This window comes from Trypanosoma brucei, chromosome 11 (genome assembly GCF_000210295.1).
Source record: "Trypanosoma brucei gambiense DAL972 chromosome 11, complete sequence".
Lineage (NCBI taxonomy): Eukaryota > Euglenozoa > Kinetoplastea > Trypanosomatida > Trypanosomatidae > Trypanosoma > Trypanosoma brucei.
In genome coordinates, this window is record NC_026744.1 from 1332763 (window position 1) to 1349310 (window position 16548).

Consider the following 16548-nt stretch of genomic DNA (forward strand, 5'->3'; position numbering starts at 1 on the left):
CCACAATTTCTCTCTCATTTTCTCATTGGGAATTATGCTCCCGGCGACCGATGCATGTCAAGACGTGCCGTGTTGTTGTCGTCCCTCCCCCCCGTGTGGTGTTATTACCATTGTGCTTTTGCATTATTGTTCTTTTTTGTTTGTTTGTTTGTTTGTTTGTTTGTTTGTTTGTTTTCATTTCAACAAATTGTTGGGTCCCCCTCCCTCCGCACACCCCTGATTGGGTATTCTGTTTTGCTTTGATGCGCGCCCGTATTTTCTACCGTCGTTATTGTTGATTCCTGCTTACATCTCTGCTGTCGTTATCATTACACTTATATTATGGTCAAGATGTTCGTCACTTAACTGACTAAATTAACCCAACATTGTTATTATTGTGAATATTAATGCTTTTATTTGTTGCTGGCGCTTTTTTTTTTCGAATTTATGCTTTTTCCTCCTATATATATTTATATTTATATAGTTTCATCGGTATAGGGCAGTGTGTATATGTGTGAAGGAATGAGAGAAAAAGGAATTAGGGGGAGAGAGTAGAAGGAACCGAAGGAATGGAAAAGAAAGTGAGGGAAATGTGCCATCGGGTTGTGGTATTTTTGGCCGCTAAATCAAGTATGTATGAAGAAATGCATTTAACAAATGAGCAAGTTATCAAGTGGGGTTGCAACTGCGGCCTCATTGGGTAACTACTTGCCGCATATGTGCGATGAATGGCATTCGTATATATATATATACACATATATATACGCATTTTATATTTCACCTTCATATATGTTTGTGGTTCCATTTCATCAACTCATGTCTCAGTTGTATTACGTCTGACGTTATTCCCGCACGTTTGTTTTATTATTATTTTTTCTCCCCCCTTTCGTTTTCCCTCATTCCAATCCTTTTTAATAGTTAACAAGGTGTAGCTCCTCTCCTGTCCCTTTAGGTAATAGGGAGGGGAGGGATTTTCCACCCGCGAAAGTGCGGTGTGTGTGCGTGTGGAAAAAACAAACCAAATAATTAGTTTGTTTTTTTTTAACAAAAAGAAGGAAGGGGGTAAGACGAGTTATTTTTGACTCGTGTCTTGGAGGGAAATATGGCGGGCATTGAGCGTCTTCGAAAAGAGGTGGAGCAACTGAGAAGTGAAACCAATAGACTAAAGGAAAATTTGAAATTGCAGAATCCACAAAGCGTCAGGGAGAGGAGCGGCTCGGACCGTCAGCATATGGAAGTGGAGTCATTTAGAGCTCAAATACGAAAGCATCACGCGGACGCCCCGATTTTGAAACTCCATGACGAATTATTAAGAGCGGAGCAGCGATGTACCCAATACGCCGATGCCTTGGCAGAGAGCAAAGGAAACTTCGTAAACATGAAGAGGCTCTACCAGGAACTCAGCGATATTCTTGACGGATGTTCAGCGTAATGAAATGTTGTGTTTTTTTTTTTTAATATATTGTGGGGAAGTTTGGCTCCGCCCTTATTTGTGTCTTTTCCTCCCGTTTCCTACGGGGGAGGAGGGGGAAAAAAAACATCTAGTGGGGGGATTTCTTCTTTACCTCCCTTCAGTGCCGCATCCTCGAGTTTCTGCGGCTTCGCTCGCTTAATTATTTGCTGTTTCGACTACTGTGAGGATGAGGGGTCCACGAGATGTATTAGCTGTGGTGTTTCAATACAACGATAAGTGAGGTGTTGTGTTCTCTTTTGTCTCATATTTTTCTGCTCCCCCTCTTTTTTTACATCTCCCTTTTCGCTTCACCGTGTGAGGCATACGAATTATCTGGCGGCTGTATTGTACATATTTGTATCTAAAGAGGAAACGGCTGAAGTGCGAAGGGAAACATACAAATTGTGAGTTGCTGTCGTGTCTCATTTGCTTCAGTACAGATGTAGTGCAGTGAAGTGTGACCATAATTTACTTCACAACTTCCCTTTTCGCTTCTTTTTACCACGGCTTCGTGAGTGTCTTTTTTTTTTTCTTTAAATCTCGCATTCCCCGTAAGCGTCTGCTTTTAACATTGTGTTGGCGTCTGCTCACATAGCATCCACGTTTTTTTTTAAGGGGCAGTTACAAGGGTTTCTCACATCACGTGAAACTACAGGGGGGAAGTGCGGAAAGGGCTCTTCCGCAACACCGACTTCGTACGGTTTGTGTGTGGTAACGAAAGAAAAAAGTGGAAGTGAAGGCAGGGAAAGAACACCTTCCACCTTCGGGTTAGGTAAATAAGTATAAGCATTACGTAAATAAAAGGCAGACAACATGAGGCCAGATTACATGGGTTTCATGTTCCTTACGAGCGGTGTAATGTCGTTCAATGCGGGAATCTGGCAACTGCATCGCCGGCGGCAGAAGCGCCGTTTGATGGAAAACCACAAGAATATCCGCAAACCTCCAGTATATGAACTTCCACCAGGAGATGCCACCATCGACGAGTTTGAATTCCTCCCAGCCGCCTTCGAGGGCACATTTGATAACGAAGGCTCCATGCTTGTGGGCCCGCGTGCCCTTCCGACTTATAAGGGAGCATCTTCAAACGAAGAGAGTAACGGGGGATTTCTGGTGGTGACGCCTTTTGAGATTGCCCACACCGGTCAGTTCATAATGGTGAACCGTGGCTGGGTTCCCATAGACGCCGGAAAGCACAGGACTCTCCTCATGCAGTACGTTGGCGAGGGTTTCACACCGGGTTCAGTGCGTGGCATATTCCGGCGTGAGGAATACATGTCTGCTTCACTAATTTGGGGACCGAATAAAGACAATGAGGGCCCCGTTGCCGCGGATTTATCGTGGCTGGTCATGCGCCCATGGAACATGGCGGTCCACTACTACAAGCGCAGGTGGGGACCTGATCGTGCAGAGGAGTCGGTAGAAAAGCACGGTGCGCGGCATTACTACTTGGAAATGATTGAGGACTATTCGGGAGATGACCAGCGAATGGTGCGCGGCCACCCGTGGCCATGGCGACGCAGCGTAGATGAAATAACTTACGTCCACTTACCCCCTTCTGTGCATACCATGTACATTTTCTTCTGGTTTTCTGTTACTCTGGGGTCTCTCTACGGTATGGGTAAATGCTACAAACGACAGAAGGAACTCTTTGCGCTGCGCAGGCAAATGACTGCACAGACAACACTGCTGGAACGGAAACGACAAGAGGAGGCGAAAATGTACATGGAGGCAATGAAGGAGGTGGAGCGGTTGAAGAAGTTGGGAACTGTCGCGGCACCGCGAATTGGGTCACAACCAACTGAACAACAGGAACAACAGAAGTCGGATGAAAAGTCTCCCGCCGCAGGGGAGAAGTCGTAATGGCGAGATGTGAAGGTCATTCCGGGATGGATTGGACACCCCACGTTGTCATGATGTATGGGTGTTTCAAAAAAAAAAAAGAAGTTGCGCCGTGTAACCGCCCACTATTGGGATGTTTGCGTTGGGAACTCTTCTCGTTAATTTATCGTTGTTACTTCACATACATGTATAAGTTGTTTTTTTTTAATTTTCCCCTATCGCTTTTGTTTTTTTTTTCTTTGGTCGTTTCGAAGTGAGCACAGATGGTAACTATATAACTCTTAAGATACTGTTTGATGCTCCGTTATTTTGTTGGTATATATATATATATATTTTTTTTTTTTGCGTGTGTGTGTAATGACATTATGCACCTGCTAAACTGTGCAGTATTTGCGCCGCGGCACACTGTTCCCCACGTCTCGTGTATCAAATGTATCCTCCTTTTTCGTTTTATTGTTGCAGTTCCTTCATGCTCTTTGGTCGCTAAGCGTTTGATAATTAAAAAGTTTCTGGTGTTAGTGCCGTTCTGCGTACGTGTTGAAAGCCAGAAAATGGCTCCAGCTTCTATCTTTCAGCGCGGTGTGGGGGAGGGGAAAGGAGGAAAGGGGTTGAGTGCTTTTTTTGTATTTTTATTTTTGCCATACATACCGCACAAGAATAAATGAAACTGTTCCTGGATTCCGTTCCGATGTGCGTTTATTTATAGTTTACTGTGGAGATTAAAGAGATGAAAATGTAGTATCTTCCGTTGACTCCGGTGTGGAGCCACAAATACCATAGCGTGGGGCGTAGAAGAATTATGTTGTGGTCAATTAATGCAATTACCCATGTCGTGGCATGTTTTGGGGATGGACCATTTCACTTTTATTTATATGTAGTCACTTAGTACGTGGAATGTGTGCAATTTTTTGTTGTTGTTTGCTCACCGTTCGTGTGTCCGTACGACTGAGTTTACAACAAATCCGGGTATCGGGAGAAAACGGAACGGGTGGGTCGCCACCAAAAGGATGGATTTTTTTAAAACAGCTTTTCCCCCCCCCCCCCCCCTCGCATATTAAGTGGCAGGAAGTCCGTAATTCAGCTGACATGTTGCAGAGTAGAGATTGTTCCCACTTATGCCATTTTTCTGTTTTTTTTCCTCGCGTCGGATGAGCGGTGCTCGCCGGTGTCCCAGCGGGTGCTAACCGAGGCATGACCGGAATTAAGTTTTGGCAGTGCTCTTCCGTCTACTCACGTAGTGGTCTTTAATCGATGGTGGCGTTGAAGGCGTAACCTCCTCAGGGAAACTCAGCGCCGATGGAAAATTGAAATGTGGCGGCATTCTTCTCATTTTACTTGTTAAGGTGGCACGCAAGACAATATGGAATTATATCCATGAGGCAAAGGTTACCGCTGGTGTCGAGTGTATATTCTGGTGGTCCGCATAGTGATAAAAGTGTGCATATTGGCGTGCATGTACGATATCGTGCACGCGTACGAGACAGGGGGGGAGAACCGTTATTCACAGCTGTGGACTGTACATTTCTTGTATTTCCTCTCCGCCTTCCTCCGCCCCCTCCCCTACATTGGTTTTATATTTTAAAAAAGGGCTATCACGTGTAGCACAAGGGCATATAGAAAGAGAGGTATACGTGCCTATTTGTATAGATATAGACTTTCATATAGAGTGAGTGTGCATGCGGCTAAATAGCTGCTGGATACGGAGGGTACACAGGGGAATTGCACAGTCGAACTTAAGATGTGTCTCTACCTTCGCCGCTCTTGTAAAGGTGCAAGAAGCCCTGAAAAGTTCGAAACCATTTGCTGATGATGCCAAGGGTTTTGCAGAGTTCTTTCGAGTTCCATGTCTTCCCGGCGTTGGGGCGCAGGAGAGCGTTCGCCGCCACTACGACCGAGTGCTCCGAGACCTCAAGCAACAAAAAGATAGCTACGTCATGCGACAACAAGGACAAGATGAGCGTGTCAACGAGGAACTTCCAATCTTTTTGGTCTCATATGATACTGGATCGAAAAACTTTTACCTCTTTTCGGTCGAGAAAGATTGCAATGCAGTCCGCTCTCCAGCTGATGGTGAGTCAGACGTATCAGGTTTGGCGGACGAACTAATGCAATACACACGCGGCATGACACAAGCGATTATGATTCCCATTGTGGCCGACGAAGAGGAGCGGGGAGCTCTGGCCCCTCACCTGACGCGACTCAGCGGTGAACTGAAACGGTGTGGCATCATTCCTGTTCTCAGTGTTGATAGCTTAGAAATCATAAAGACACTAGATCCCCAGCAGTCGCCTGTTCGTATCGTGACAAAAGGCCGCGGCAAGCATGCGTCGGAGCCACTCACCGAAGAGTGGTTTCGCGCCCATTGGGTACACCTGCGCACGCTCGTCTTCAAATCCAGCGAGGAGGACCCCATTATTACTTTGAACCGCCTCGTCGCGCCACGGTTTACCATATATGTTATTCACCTGGTGCGCGCAGGTTCCCGCGGACTTAACGTGGCCCTTTATGAGCCGCTTCAGAAAAAACGATATGGAGCAAAGGGGATGCTTTCCGACGTTTTGGGCTGCCTCTTAGAGAGGCAAGCAAAGCAGGTGATATTTCTCCCAACGAACCGTACAGATCGTCCCACATTACTGCGATGTCGTACCGCGCTCACAAAAATGGGACGCACTTGTTACCTTGTCTTCCCATCAGAGATTGGGGAAAAGTATCGTGGGGTATATCAGTCGGATCCGGCCCGGTACTGGTCATCGCTATGTGAGGTAAAAGGTTCTCTCGACGCAGATTTCAGCTTTGAAGTGTACGCAACTGTAGGAAATAATATTCGCACCCAGCAGTACAAGCGAACGAGAGAAAATTTACTAGAGAAGCAGGCTTCCTTAAGCAGCGAAAATAACATGCCGGCAGTAACAAACTCTGAGGTGGAGAAGTGGCTTCGTGTTCTTTCACTCGATAAGCGTGTGTCATGTGAAAAGGCACAAATGCGCAAGTACAAAAAGTACCTTGTGATTGCATTCATGGCGACGGAATTTGCTGCATATACTCGACCGGCAAACCCCCACGCACCTGCGAATTATGTGGTAGCTACTAGCATTATGGACTATCAACAACAGGTTGTGGAGCCATGGACCAAGTACTCTTCCCGCGGGGAGTTCAAGCTACCCTCATTGGAGGGGTTCGATGTTATTGTGTGTCACGATGTTAAACACTTCGTGTTATTGATATGGGACGATCCCGAACTCCGACGTTTCTTAAAGCGTGGGGGAAGGGTGTGGTGCACGATGTTCGCAGAATACCTCCTCGACGCCCAGAGGTGTCAGTCTGGCAGCAATAGCCTTCACGACGTGGCAATGAAATACGGCATCCTCACACCACAGTCGTCGGTTTTGGGGCTCAGTACGCCAGACCTCCCCATTGCATTTATTCAACACTACCTGGTAGCCGCAGTGGATGCTATATCTCGTGTTTTTCAAGAACAACTCAAAAAGGCCTGTGGGAATAGCCAATTGATTTGTGTCGCCCATCGGATGGATTCGTTGCTAGCGATGGCTTCCATAGAGAAGGCTGGAATTCACATCGATTCCAAGGAGGCAACTCTGCAGGCACAGGCGATCCGTAATCGGTTATTGGCTATCGACAAGTCTCTCTCTCTTTATGCACCCGATGAAATACCACTTGACATGCAACGGTTCTTCGACTGGACTTCCTTACAACACCTTCAGGCCTACTTCTTCGGTGGAAGCATTACGTTGGGCTACACAGACATTTCGCGTGATTCCTCCACATGGACCGCCCATCTCATTCATCTCTGCCATAAATACGGCAACCTAGGGCTCATGTCGGCAGATGTGCACCTACAGCGGTTCGCTTCTGAAAGAGGGTTGCGGGGAGCTGGGCGTTTACCACAGCGTGTGGCACGATTCTTTGATGCGGACGGAAGCTCCCGGAGGCGCAAGTACAGACTAGTTGTATTTGATATTGAATCCACGGGATTGAATACAGCGACTGACGCTATAATTGAGGTTGCTGCATTTGATCCCGTGGAGGGGACGTCTTTTAGCTCATTGGTAAATCCGCAACGCCCCATCCCGCCACAGTCCACCGCTATCCATCACATAACCGACAGTATGGTGCAGGGAGCTCCGCGTTTGTCAGAGGTTACACAAGCCTTTGCACGGTACTTGCGGCTGAGTGAAGGGCAGCGCGATGAGGATGAAGTTACAATCCTCATAGGTCACAATGTTTTCGCCCTTGATGAACCGCTCCTTCGCCGCGCTTTTCGGTCTGAAAGTGTGGATACAGAGAACCTTCTCTTTTGTGATTCGCTCACTATACTTAAGGGTCTCAAGCAGGAACTGCAGGGGTCAAAGAAAGATTCGAAGTTTGACAGAGGGGTGCTGGATATATTGACTAACTCACTTCGTCTCTCTTCCCTCGTAGAAGGCTTGCGTGTAGAGGCCGACGGAGAACTTCACCGTGCCGACACGGATGCGAAAATGCTGTGGTTTGTTCTCGTTAACGCTTTCGGTATCGGGGGAAAGGATGCCGTCAAGCAGCGCGATGAGGTGCTTAGCCATGCTGTACGCACGCTGGTATTGTACCCAGGTGTTGGGTGTTTTCTTCCGCAGGAGCGACGAAAGGATTGCGTCACAGTTCAGTTACCTGGCGTATGCTTCAAGGCGATAAAAGAAAAACGAACCATTGAACAGCTTCGCAAGCGCCACCTCGATGAGGCAACATTTGTCGTGTTACAGCGGCACAAGCTGGAGGTAGCGGGGCTTCTACTACAAAAGTTGCAATTAGAGCGTGGCTCCGCAAATTTTCTCCACTCGGGAACTGATGGCCGACTGTCCATCCTTCATAGTGACAATAAGGTAAGACAGTATATTGATCTTACCGCTACCACAACTTCACGCACAACGAGCTCCTACCCAAGCTGCCAAAATATCCCGAAGGACGACAAATCTTCGCTACGCCACCTTTTTGTATCAAGGTTTGGTGAGAAGGGCCGTTGCGTGGAAATTGACTACTCGCAGCTGGAGATTGTTGTTATGGCTGTTCTCTGTGAGGACGAAAGGCTCGTTTCAGACCTAAACCAGGGGGTCGACTTCCACGTGAAACGCGCTTCGTTTTTCAGTGGAATATCCTATGATGAAATCTATAACGGATACAAGCGTGGAGAGGCCAAATTTCTCAAGCTACGTAAAGTGGCCAAGACTTTCTCGTTTCAGCGTTTGTATGGTGCAGGCGTGCCGCTGCTTCACAAAACGACTGGTATCCCCGTTCAGGATCTTCAGGAATGTATACGCAGGGAAGAGGAAGAATATCCAGGTATATCGCGCTTCCACCGTCTCGCTCGGACGGTTGCTCTGCGGGCAAATAATCCCGGCCTGCCAACACACTTCATTGTTGAGCTCCCTACAGGCCTACGCGTATGTTACAAAACCCGAGATGTAGTGCTCAACCTTCCTCCAGTGAAAAATTACCCCATTCAAAGCTTCGGTGCGGAACTTGCCCAAATGATGATTGGGCGCGTATTTCGTCAATTCGTGCGCAAAAGTTTTTACGGCCAAAAAGCCTTTATGATAAACTTCGTACACGATTCGCTTTGGCTCGACTGCCACATGAGTGTCCTTGAGGAATGTGTACACGAGACGCGCACCATCATGGAAGAAGTAGACACGTACGTGGCAAAGACATTCCCAGGTGTTAAGTTGAAAGTTCCGCTGAAGGTTTCAGTGGACTGTGGCGTGGATATGTGTGCCATGGAATCCGTCAAGGATGATTTCAGCGCGCTCGCGTCACAGCAGCGAAGCAAATCGTCAGAGTTAGATGCACTTATACCCGAACTTAGTAAGGAAGTTACTGACAGTGTAGAAATTACGGTGTAAAAGGTGGACCGCATCTGTTTCTTTGCATTACGCGAACACTGCACAGTTTCAATACCCTCTGTTAAAAGAAGAAAGGACCACATTCTGCCGAAATAGCTTTAGGGCGAGGGCAGAAGTGCCTTAAGCCCTTTTTTCTTTTCTATACAGAATGTTTCACCGTACTTTTCTTCCCCAAAACAAGAAATTTTATCCTCTAACAAACTTACAAAGTAAAAAATTCAAAAGAAATAAAGGAAAAACATCACAGTTAACGGTATATAAGTACACCCCCATTTCTTCAACATGGCTCTCACTCAATCCCTAAAACTCTCGAATGGAGTGATGATGCCAGTTCTTGGTTTCGGTATGTGGAAGTTACAGGATGGCAATGAAGCCGAGACGGCGACGATGTGGGCCATAAAAAGCGGCTATCGTCACATCGATACTGCAGCCATCTATAAAAATGAAGAAAGCGCTGGCAGAGCCATTGCCTCATGTGGTGTACCGCGGGAAGAGCTATTCGTCACGACGAAGCTTTGGAACTCCGACCAGGGATATGAGAGCACGCTGAGCGCATTTGAGAAGAGCATTAAGAAGCTCGGCCTGGAATATGTTGACCTATACCTCATCCACTGGCCGGGGAAGGACAAGTTTATCGACACATGGAAGGCGTTTGAGAAACTGTACGCCGATAAGAAGGTGCGCGCCATTGGCGTTTCCAACTTTCACGAGCACCACATCGAGGAACTGCTAAAGCACTGTAAGGTTGCACCGATGGTTAACCAGATCGAGCTCCATCCGCTGCTCAATCAGAAGGCACTCTGCGAGTACTGCAAGTCGAAGAACATCGCCGTCACTGCCTGGTCGCCGCTTGGTCAAGGACATCTCGTCGAAGACGCCCGTCTGAAAGCTATCGGAGGAAAGTATGGTAAGACAGCTGCGCAGGTGATGCTCCGCTGGGAAATACAAGCAGGGGTCATCACGATTCCCAAATCGGGCAACGAGGCCCGCATCAAGGAAAATGGCAATATATTTGACTTCGAACTAACTGCGGAGGACATTCAAGTCATCGATGGTATGAATGCCGGCCACCGCTACGGCCCCGATCCGGAGGTCTTCATGAACGACTTTTGATGCCCAAGGGTGCGGTGTTCGAGTAGTAACACTGGACGGATTGCCATCTCACCTTTGAGTGGGCTTTCAACCTATACTTTGATCTCTCATTTAACTATTTTTTTTTCCTAGCATCGCGGCTACTATTCATCTCACTGCTCTTTTGTCCTGCGAACGAGGACGGTATTTATGTTTTCCGTAGTGAATAAATGTGTGACACTGCGTAGGACGGGGGAGTGGGCGGTAAGGATATGGACCTTGCGCCTGGGCGTGCCATGTTAGTGCCTTTTCTTTGCTTGCTCAACCGGTTGCTTGTTCTTCTTCAATCTCACTGCCGCATGCAAACGCACGTGCGCGAATACAACTGAAGCGTAGGAACGAACGTTACGGTAACACTATTGCTGCGGCGTGCGCTCCCGAATCTTTGGGGGCCATGCCACGTCAGACTACTTTGTCCGTCGTCTGCCTGAGCACCGGCAGAGGGGCTTCGATGGTGTATGAGGGGAACTGTAGCACAGCCTATGTGCTCTGCGTGGGTGACGCCCCGGTTGTTCTCTTTGGTATTGGATACGGAGTGACTCGCCAGTGTCTCCGCTACTTCGGTACCATCCCCACTAATATTGCAGTGTTTTCTAACCGTTCCCATATGTCAGCAGAACTCCCCGTGGTGATTGCTGTTGAAGGCCGCAAGGGGAGGCACCCCCGGATCGTCGCTAGCGAAACGGTGATGATGCGCCTCATGCAGCACAGGTTGGCGGAAATGCACTCCCGAGCAGCGTTCGGTGTACCCGGGGAGGGCGGTGTTTGCGACTTTGTCAATCTCCAAACCGATGAATCATCTCCAACAGTACCGTACCGTCTGCCCGACTTTCCATCTGTCTCCCTTGTGGCGTTCGACGCGGTTTCTTCACTGGAGAGTTCCTGTGGATTCGTTGTGCTGCATCATGGCAGTCCTGTACTTGCGCTGACAGGAGACTGTGCGTACGACGCGCAACGATACCAAGAGGTGCTCCGTATGGCACCCGTGGTCATTGTCGACGGACGGAAGAAAGGTTCGCCGGACCATGCTTCGTTTGCTGATATTACCCGCGCGGTGGATGACTGCAGGAGCAATGGCGGAGGACCACGTAGAGTATTCATTGGGCAGTATGGGGCCCCGGCTGATGCACCACCAGTTGTTTCTGGTGCAACAGTGCTTCCGATCGTGGAGGGCGCTGTGGTGGAACTAAGCGAGGGAGTATGCATTGGGGATGCAGAGGAGCTGCTTGTTCCACCAGCACCATCGGCGATAGACATGTGCGAAAGCACCAAAACCGTATGTTGTGATAGATCCGAGGGAGACGAAGCACCGAGCTCTTTCGTCATGCGCATGGCCCACACTGGAGGTGGCGGAGGACAAGATGCACTGCATGAAGGGAGCTCATGCAGGAGGGGACGGGGTGCCGGCATTGGGGACTGGCAGTGTGGAGGAAAGGAAGCTGTGATTGTAACCGAAGCGAATTTGGGGAGCATAGGTGTATCTGCAGCGTTCGAAGAGTACATGCAACGGGCTTATTGCGCCCTCCAGAGGTATCCCACGCAGGAGGGGGGTGTGAGTGGGGTTGTCCAGATGCGCAGCAACAACACAAACGCCCCGCGAGGGCCCAACGAAGCGCCACCCAGTAGGGCACAGTCTGCAGAGGTTCCTAATAGGCCTCGTGGTGAGGAGTCGACGAAGCACACCACAGGGTACACATGCAGATTCACGGCTCTGAAGACATGACGGGGAACGGTAGTGACACCGTTCTGCCCGTTCATTTCTTCTTTTGCGTCTACATCCACATTTGTGCTGCAGCCCTACGCCTCCCCTTGGCATGCGCGTTCAGAGGATGTGGCGAAAGGTGGTACGGTAGGCGTCGGGAAGTTGCTTGCTGCTACCACATGGGTAATTTGCTGTATTCTGTCATATCCCTTTGTTTGTGTAGTTTCTTCTCTGCTCAGTGGATTTCAACTTCTCTTTCCGTCACTTCACAATACCACCCAACTAGGTACACTACATCCTGACTAACCGGATGCCCGACTCGCCGACATCCCAGCGTTGCGCAGGCTCTAACAATCGGAAACCCAAGCGTGTTGCAACGAGGAAAGCGGATGGCGGAGATCAGCCTCTCGCTGTGAACGGCCCATCATCGCCGGAGTGTATCCGTACGAGGACACAAAAGTTAGAAAAGGAACTGCGTGAGCTTGTTCTCCGCAACAGGTCCAGGCACGAGCGGCTGCAGAACATGAGGAATCGTGCCACATTGTCAAGCCCTCCACCGTCAGGCCCTCAGTCGTTCGAGCGTGCAGCAAGGCCGTCAGATGAATCAAAGCCGAGGAGCGAAACGGAGGGGAGGAATAAGCTTCCTAATCTGTACAAGTGTTTTGACGAGGCGCGAACGAAGTCGCTCTTGGAGTACGAAAAAAATAAAGGGAGCAAAGAGTCTTGTATGTACTCTTCGTACATACCGCGCGACGCAGACCTCACGCCGAGGGGGAAGCAGCGAGACGCGATGAAAGATCCCGACTCTTTCAGCCTTCGATTCTGTAGCAAGTTGCACCCAAGAGACGACTCTAGATAAGATTTTTGGAATCGTTAGGAGAGAGAGGTGCGTGTGTGGGGGGGGGGGGAAGGGGGCGGTGAATAGCTATGGGGGACCACCGTGTTCTCTTTCCTCACTTTGTGTGTGCTCTCTGGTTGAACTCCTACACCCCGAGATGTCCGTTTGTGAAAATGTGTATGTATTGCAGTAGCCTAATTACGCTGGAACTGTTATTTGTGCTCTCCTTTCAATGTATCATGCATCGTGCTTGTTTTCCTTTGGGCCGACGTGCGCGCTGTTGTGTCACTTGTCACACTGTGTTTGATTTTTTTGCATAATCTTAGGATGGCAGGATTGCAGAGTGCTTTAGCGTATCGACTTGCTTTAGTTGACCAAGAAAGGCAACAGCAGCAACAAGGGTATGATTTCCTGCGGCGGTCCCTGCTCCATAAGGTTGTTGCTGCATGTGCTCAGGGAGGCTCAGCAGCCAAACTCGATCACCACGGAGGTCGGGTCTCGTCGAGTGACGAACTGGTTATTAGGGATGAACGTGGGATTGCCAGTACTGGTGATAGCGATGTAGTGTCTAATGCGGGGGATGACATGACGGGTGTCAGTGTTTCGTCACAACGGCCCAGTCCAGATGAGGAAACGGAGGAGCCTCCTTCACGGAAGTTGTTGGGCTTCCAACGTACCCCTATGGAGTCCGTCAGTGCGAAAGGCAAGAAGCGCGAGGAGGGAACTTTTGGCGCAGGGATGTTGGAGACCACCGGAGGGCGCTTGCAGGGCTTGGACGATTCCGATGTAGTTCCAAGTTTCCGTCCCACTATTTCGCTAGTCTCAGCCAGACTGGCGCGACAACGGCGGTTGAAAGATCGTGCGGAGGGTTTACCCATTTCAGAGTACCTTTTTCAGCGAGGTAAGGCCACTAACAGGGTCAGCAAGCAAGAGCAAGGTGAGACTGTCCGTGCACATGCGGATCCCACAGTAGCAACGAGGGTGAGAAAGGTGACCTTCACAGCATCTACCATGGAAAGACTGTACTCAAACCCAAAGGGGAAGCAAGGGAACGACACTCAACATAGAAAGCAGCAGTTACAGGATATCTCCCCGACCGATATAGATCTCCCCTTTCATCCGTTGATATCGGAGAGGGCAGCGAAGCTACAGAGGGGAACGAGCAGAAAGGTGCATGATGACCTATACGAACATGGAGTCCGAAGGCAACTACAGAAGAATTGCGCTCAGCCGCGGAACGAACCCTCGTTTCACCCTACCATTAACCAGGTGAGCGAGATGATTGTTAGGGGGTTGTCCAACCCTGGCGTAGCGGGGCTGACGTAACCTGGGAGGTGTTATCTCTTCGGATAGCATGCACACAAGTATAGATATAGCGGTGAATGGACCCATCACAGGGCACTCGGTTCGCCCCGGTCGGCGTACATGAGTTGGTGGGAAATGCCGCGAGTGTATCACGTTTTATGAAAGCCTTTTACATATATATATATAACGCTTACTGACCGCACCGGGCGATTGCTTGCCTCTGTTTGTGCCCCGTGTGTGGATGTGAATTGTTAGGACCGAATCACGCCACAGCAGCTATCAGGCTGCACCATCGGAAGCCACTGGTTGCATCCCGGGGCGCACCACAATACACGTCGTTTGCAGGTGTGGTATCCACCATGGGCAAAGGGGTTCGTTGGTCTGCCGGTTCGCTGCACGAAGCGTGTAGCTAACATCGTATTTCATACTTTATCCGTGGTTTTGCGCACAAACTTCCTGACCGTCGTACCTTCCTTCTATTTGTCAATTGCTGATACCCAAATCTATTTGGCGTGTATTACGCACCTTTTTTTTCACCTTCATTTGTTGCTAACCCTTCAAAGAGCAGTTGGATGGCGAAAAAGGGTAAAAAGAATTCGGCGCCGCAGTTGGTGGCACCGGAGCCGGTGGCAGACGAACTTGAGGTGGATATCCTGTGGGACGCCGTCAAAGAAGTAGATGATAAACCTCCTTTCATGGATGGGACACACCTGGACGCCACACGTGCGTTGTTCAAACTGGAGAAAACAGGACGCGGCGCACCGGATGTTCCGCACAATTTTTTCCAACTTCGGGAAAGAAACCTCAGCGTCGTGCGTGCCCGGGACCGTTTTGTGTTGGCTGAGCAGCGGCTGAAAGAGAGAATGGAGGTGGACGAAGGCCTGCAGGACGATGATCAGTGTTTTCTATCACTGAAGCAAAGTGAGGGCGAAGAGTACCTGCGGGAGAGGAGAGCTGCCATGGAAAACATTGCTGGTGTTAAGTCAGCACTGGTGGAGGACCAACTCGGCTTGATTACACGTATGGAGGAGGCGGCCGAAGACTTCTTCCGAGGCTGGAATGACTTATTAGAGGAGGTAACCGCACTCGCCACTGGGGACAGCAAAGTGAGCGCCGCGTTCGAAGAGAAACGAACTCTCACCAAAACGTTTAGGGAAGCGGAGGAACAGTATTTTCACGACCACGGGGAGCACGTTGTGGGCATCCGAGAAATGCGAAGGGAGACCAAGCGGCAGCAGGATGAAATGCTTCAGTCGATGGTAACGCGTCTCGGGGCAGGTGTAGTGGAAATGGCAAGGTTGTCTGTGGAAGAACTAGAGGACAAGGCAGCCCAGCAAGAAGAAACAACGCGGCTTATTTCAGAACTCATGAAGGTTCAAGGGAAGTCTACCGTGTTGGAAAAGCAGACAATTGCCATTAATGAGCACCGTGCCACGCTACAACGGTTGATAGATCTGGAGGTGCAAAAGCAGGAGTTCTGTATCCTGCGTCAGAAACAGATCGAGTCCGATTTGAAAACTCTTTCTGAAACTGTAAAGCACAACAACGAGCAGTTACTTCTCTTGTCAAGTAACGCCGCTCCTTGCCAGGAATACAAAAAGCTGCTGCCGATGATCCCCACTTCTCCCAACACCATTTCCAACCTAACGAATGTGCAGGACAAGAGCCTGCTGTTGCTGACGGTGGAGGCTAAGCGGCAGCTTGAAGGGCTAGACGCTGAGCTGAAAACTCTGAAAGATGAGCTCGCTACACTTAGGAGGCGCCACATTGTGCATCTAAGCGGCAAGTATAAACCAACAGCTACGGATGGGCCCCTAAGTGCCATGAAGAAAACTGCGGAGTTAGGTATCGAGACAACGAGCGCTATTCGGTCCGCAGTTCTAAACTCTTTGGAGCAGGTGTGCCGTTGCCTTGGATGTACGGAAGATGCAGAAGCACCTGGAGATCCTCTGGAGCGTCTTTTTGCCATAACAGATGTGGAAGAACGGAAAGCTGTACAATTGTACGTGTCGAGATGCATCAGTAAACTGTTTAGTTCAGAATGCCCTACGGCTTTGCCAGTTCCATTCCCCAGGAGTTCGGAGGGTATACAATGGGATATGTTGCCTTCACACTGATACTTTGGTTGACGATACAAAAGCAAGAGTTGGCCCCGGAGTTTCCGCTATGGTGTTGTCTTTACCTTCCCATCTCCCTAGTGGGGGGGGGGGAGGAAATTTATGCTCCTTGTATACCTTCTCCTACCCCCAGTTTAGTAGAGTTCGATGGCATCAATATGACATATTAAACCGTGGGTGTAGTTAAGTGAATACCATCATTAATTGGACTATCAGATGTTAGTGTAGTATCGGGTGTCAGTGGCAAGTGCAAGAGGAGAAGGAGGTAAATTTCTCCCGATTCGTCAAAG

The 16548-nt window shown here is 49.3% G+C and overlaps 8 protein-coding genes across 8 annotated transcripts; all 8 read left to right on the top strand.

Moving 5' to 3' along the window:
* Positions 1–1081: 1081 nt before the first annotated feature.
* Positions 1082–1411, top strand: TbgDal_XI5310 (hypothetical protein, conserved; the record flags this gene model as incomplete). The annotated part of the gene is made up of 1 exon (XM_011781375.1): positions 1082–1411. One exon carries the CDS (start codon positions 1082–1084, stop codon positions 1409–1411), a length of 330 nt encoding a protein of 109 aa, XP_011779677.1.
* Positions 1412–2245: 834 nt separating this feature from the next.
* On the top strand, positions 2246–3295 carry TbgDal_XI5320 (hypothetical protein, conserved; the record flags this gene model as incomplete). The annotated part of the gene is made up of 1 exon (XM_011781376.1): positions 2246–3295. The coding sequence occupies one exon, from the start codon at positions 2246–2248 to the stop codon at positions 3293–3295; it is 1050 nt and encodes a 349-aa protein (XP_011779678.1).
* A 1655-nt stretch (positions 3296–4950) lies between these two features.
* Positions 4951–9165, top strand: TbgDal_XI5330 (conserved hypothetical protein, conserved; the record flags this gene model as incomplete). The annotated part of the gene is made up of 1 exon (XM_011781377.1): positions 4951–9165. One exon carries the CDS (start codon positions 4951–4953, stop codon positions 9163–9165), a length of 4215 nt encoding a protein of 1404 aa, XP_011779679.1.
* A 282-nt stretch (positions 9166–9447) lies between these two features.
* TbgDal_XI5340 (prostaglandin f synthase. putative) lies at positions 9448–10278 on the top strand (the record flags this gene model as incomplete). The annotated part of the gene is made up of 1 exon (XM_011781378.1): positions 9448–10278. The coding sequence occupies one exon, from the start codon at positions 9448–9450 to the stop codon at positions 10276–10278; it is 831 nt and encodes a 276-aa protein (XP_011779680.1).
* Positions 10279–10690: 412 nt separating this feature from the next.
* Positions 10691–12019, top strand: TbgDal_XI5350 (hypothetical protein, conserved; the record flags this gene model as incomplete). Its single annotated transcript, XM_011781379.1, has 1 exon — positions 10691–12019. The coding sequence occupies one exon, from the start codon at positions 10691–10693 to the stop codon at positions 12017–12019; it is 1329 nt and encodes a 442-aa protein (XP_011779681.1).
* Positions 12020–12308: 289 nt separating this feature from the next.
* Positions 12309–12857, top strand: TbgDal_XI5360 (hypothetical protein, conserved; the record flags this gene model as incomplete). The annotated part of the gene is made up of 1 exon (XM_011781380.1): positions 12309–12857. One exon carries the CDS (start codon positions 12309–12311, stop codon positions 12855–12857), a length of 549 nt encoding a protein of 182 aa, XP_011779682.1.
* Positions 12858–13163: 306 nt separating this feature from the next.
* TbgDal_XI5370 (T. brucei spp.-specific protein) lies at positions 13164–14162 on the top strand (the record flags this gene model as incomplete). Its single annotated transcript, XM_011781381.1, has 1 exon — positions 13164–14162. The coding sequence occupies one exon, from the start codon at positions 13164–13166 to the stop codon at positions 14160–14162; it is 999 nt and encodes a 332-aa protein (XP_011779683.1).
* Positions 14163–14713: 551 nt separating this feature from the next.
* On the top strand, positions 14714–16258 carry TbgDal_XI5380 (hypothetical protein, conserved; the record flags this gene model as incomplete). The annotated part of the gene is made up of 1 exon (XM_011781382.1): positions 14714–16258. One exon carries the CDS (start codon positions 14714–14716, stop codon positions 16256–16258), a length of 1545 nt encoding a protein of 514 aa, XP_011779684.1.
* Positions 16259–16548: the final 290 nt, after the last annotated feature.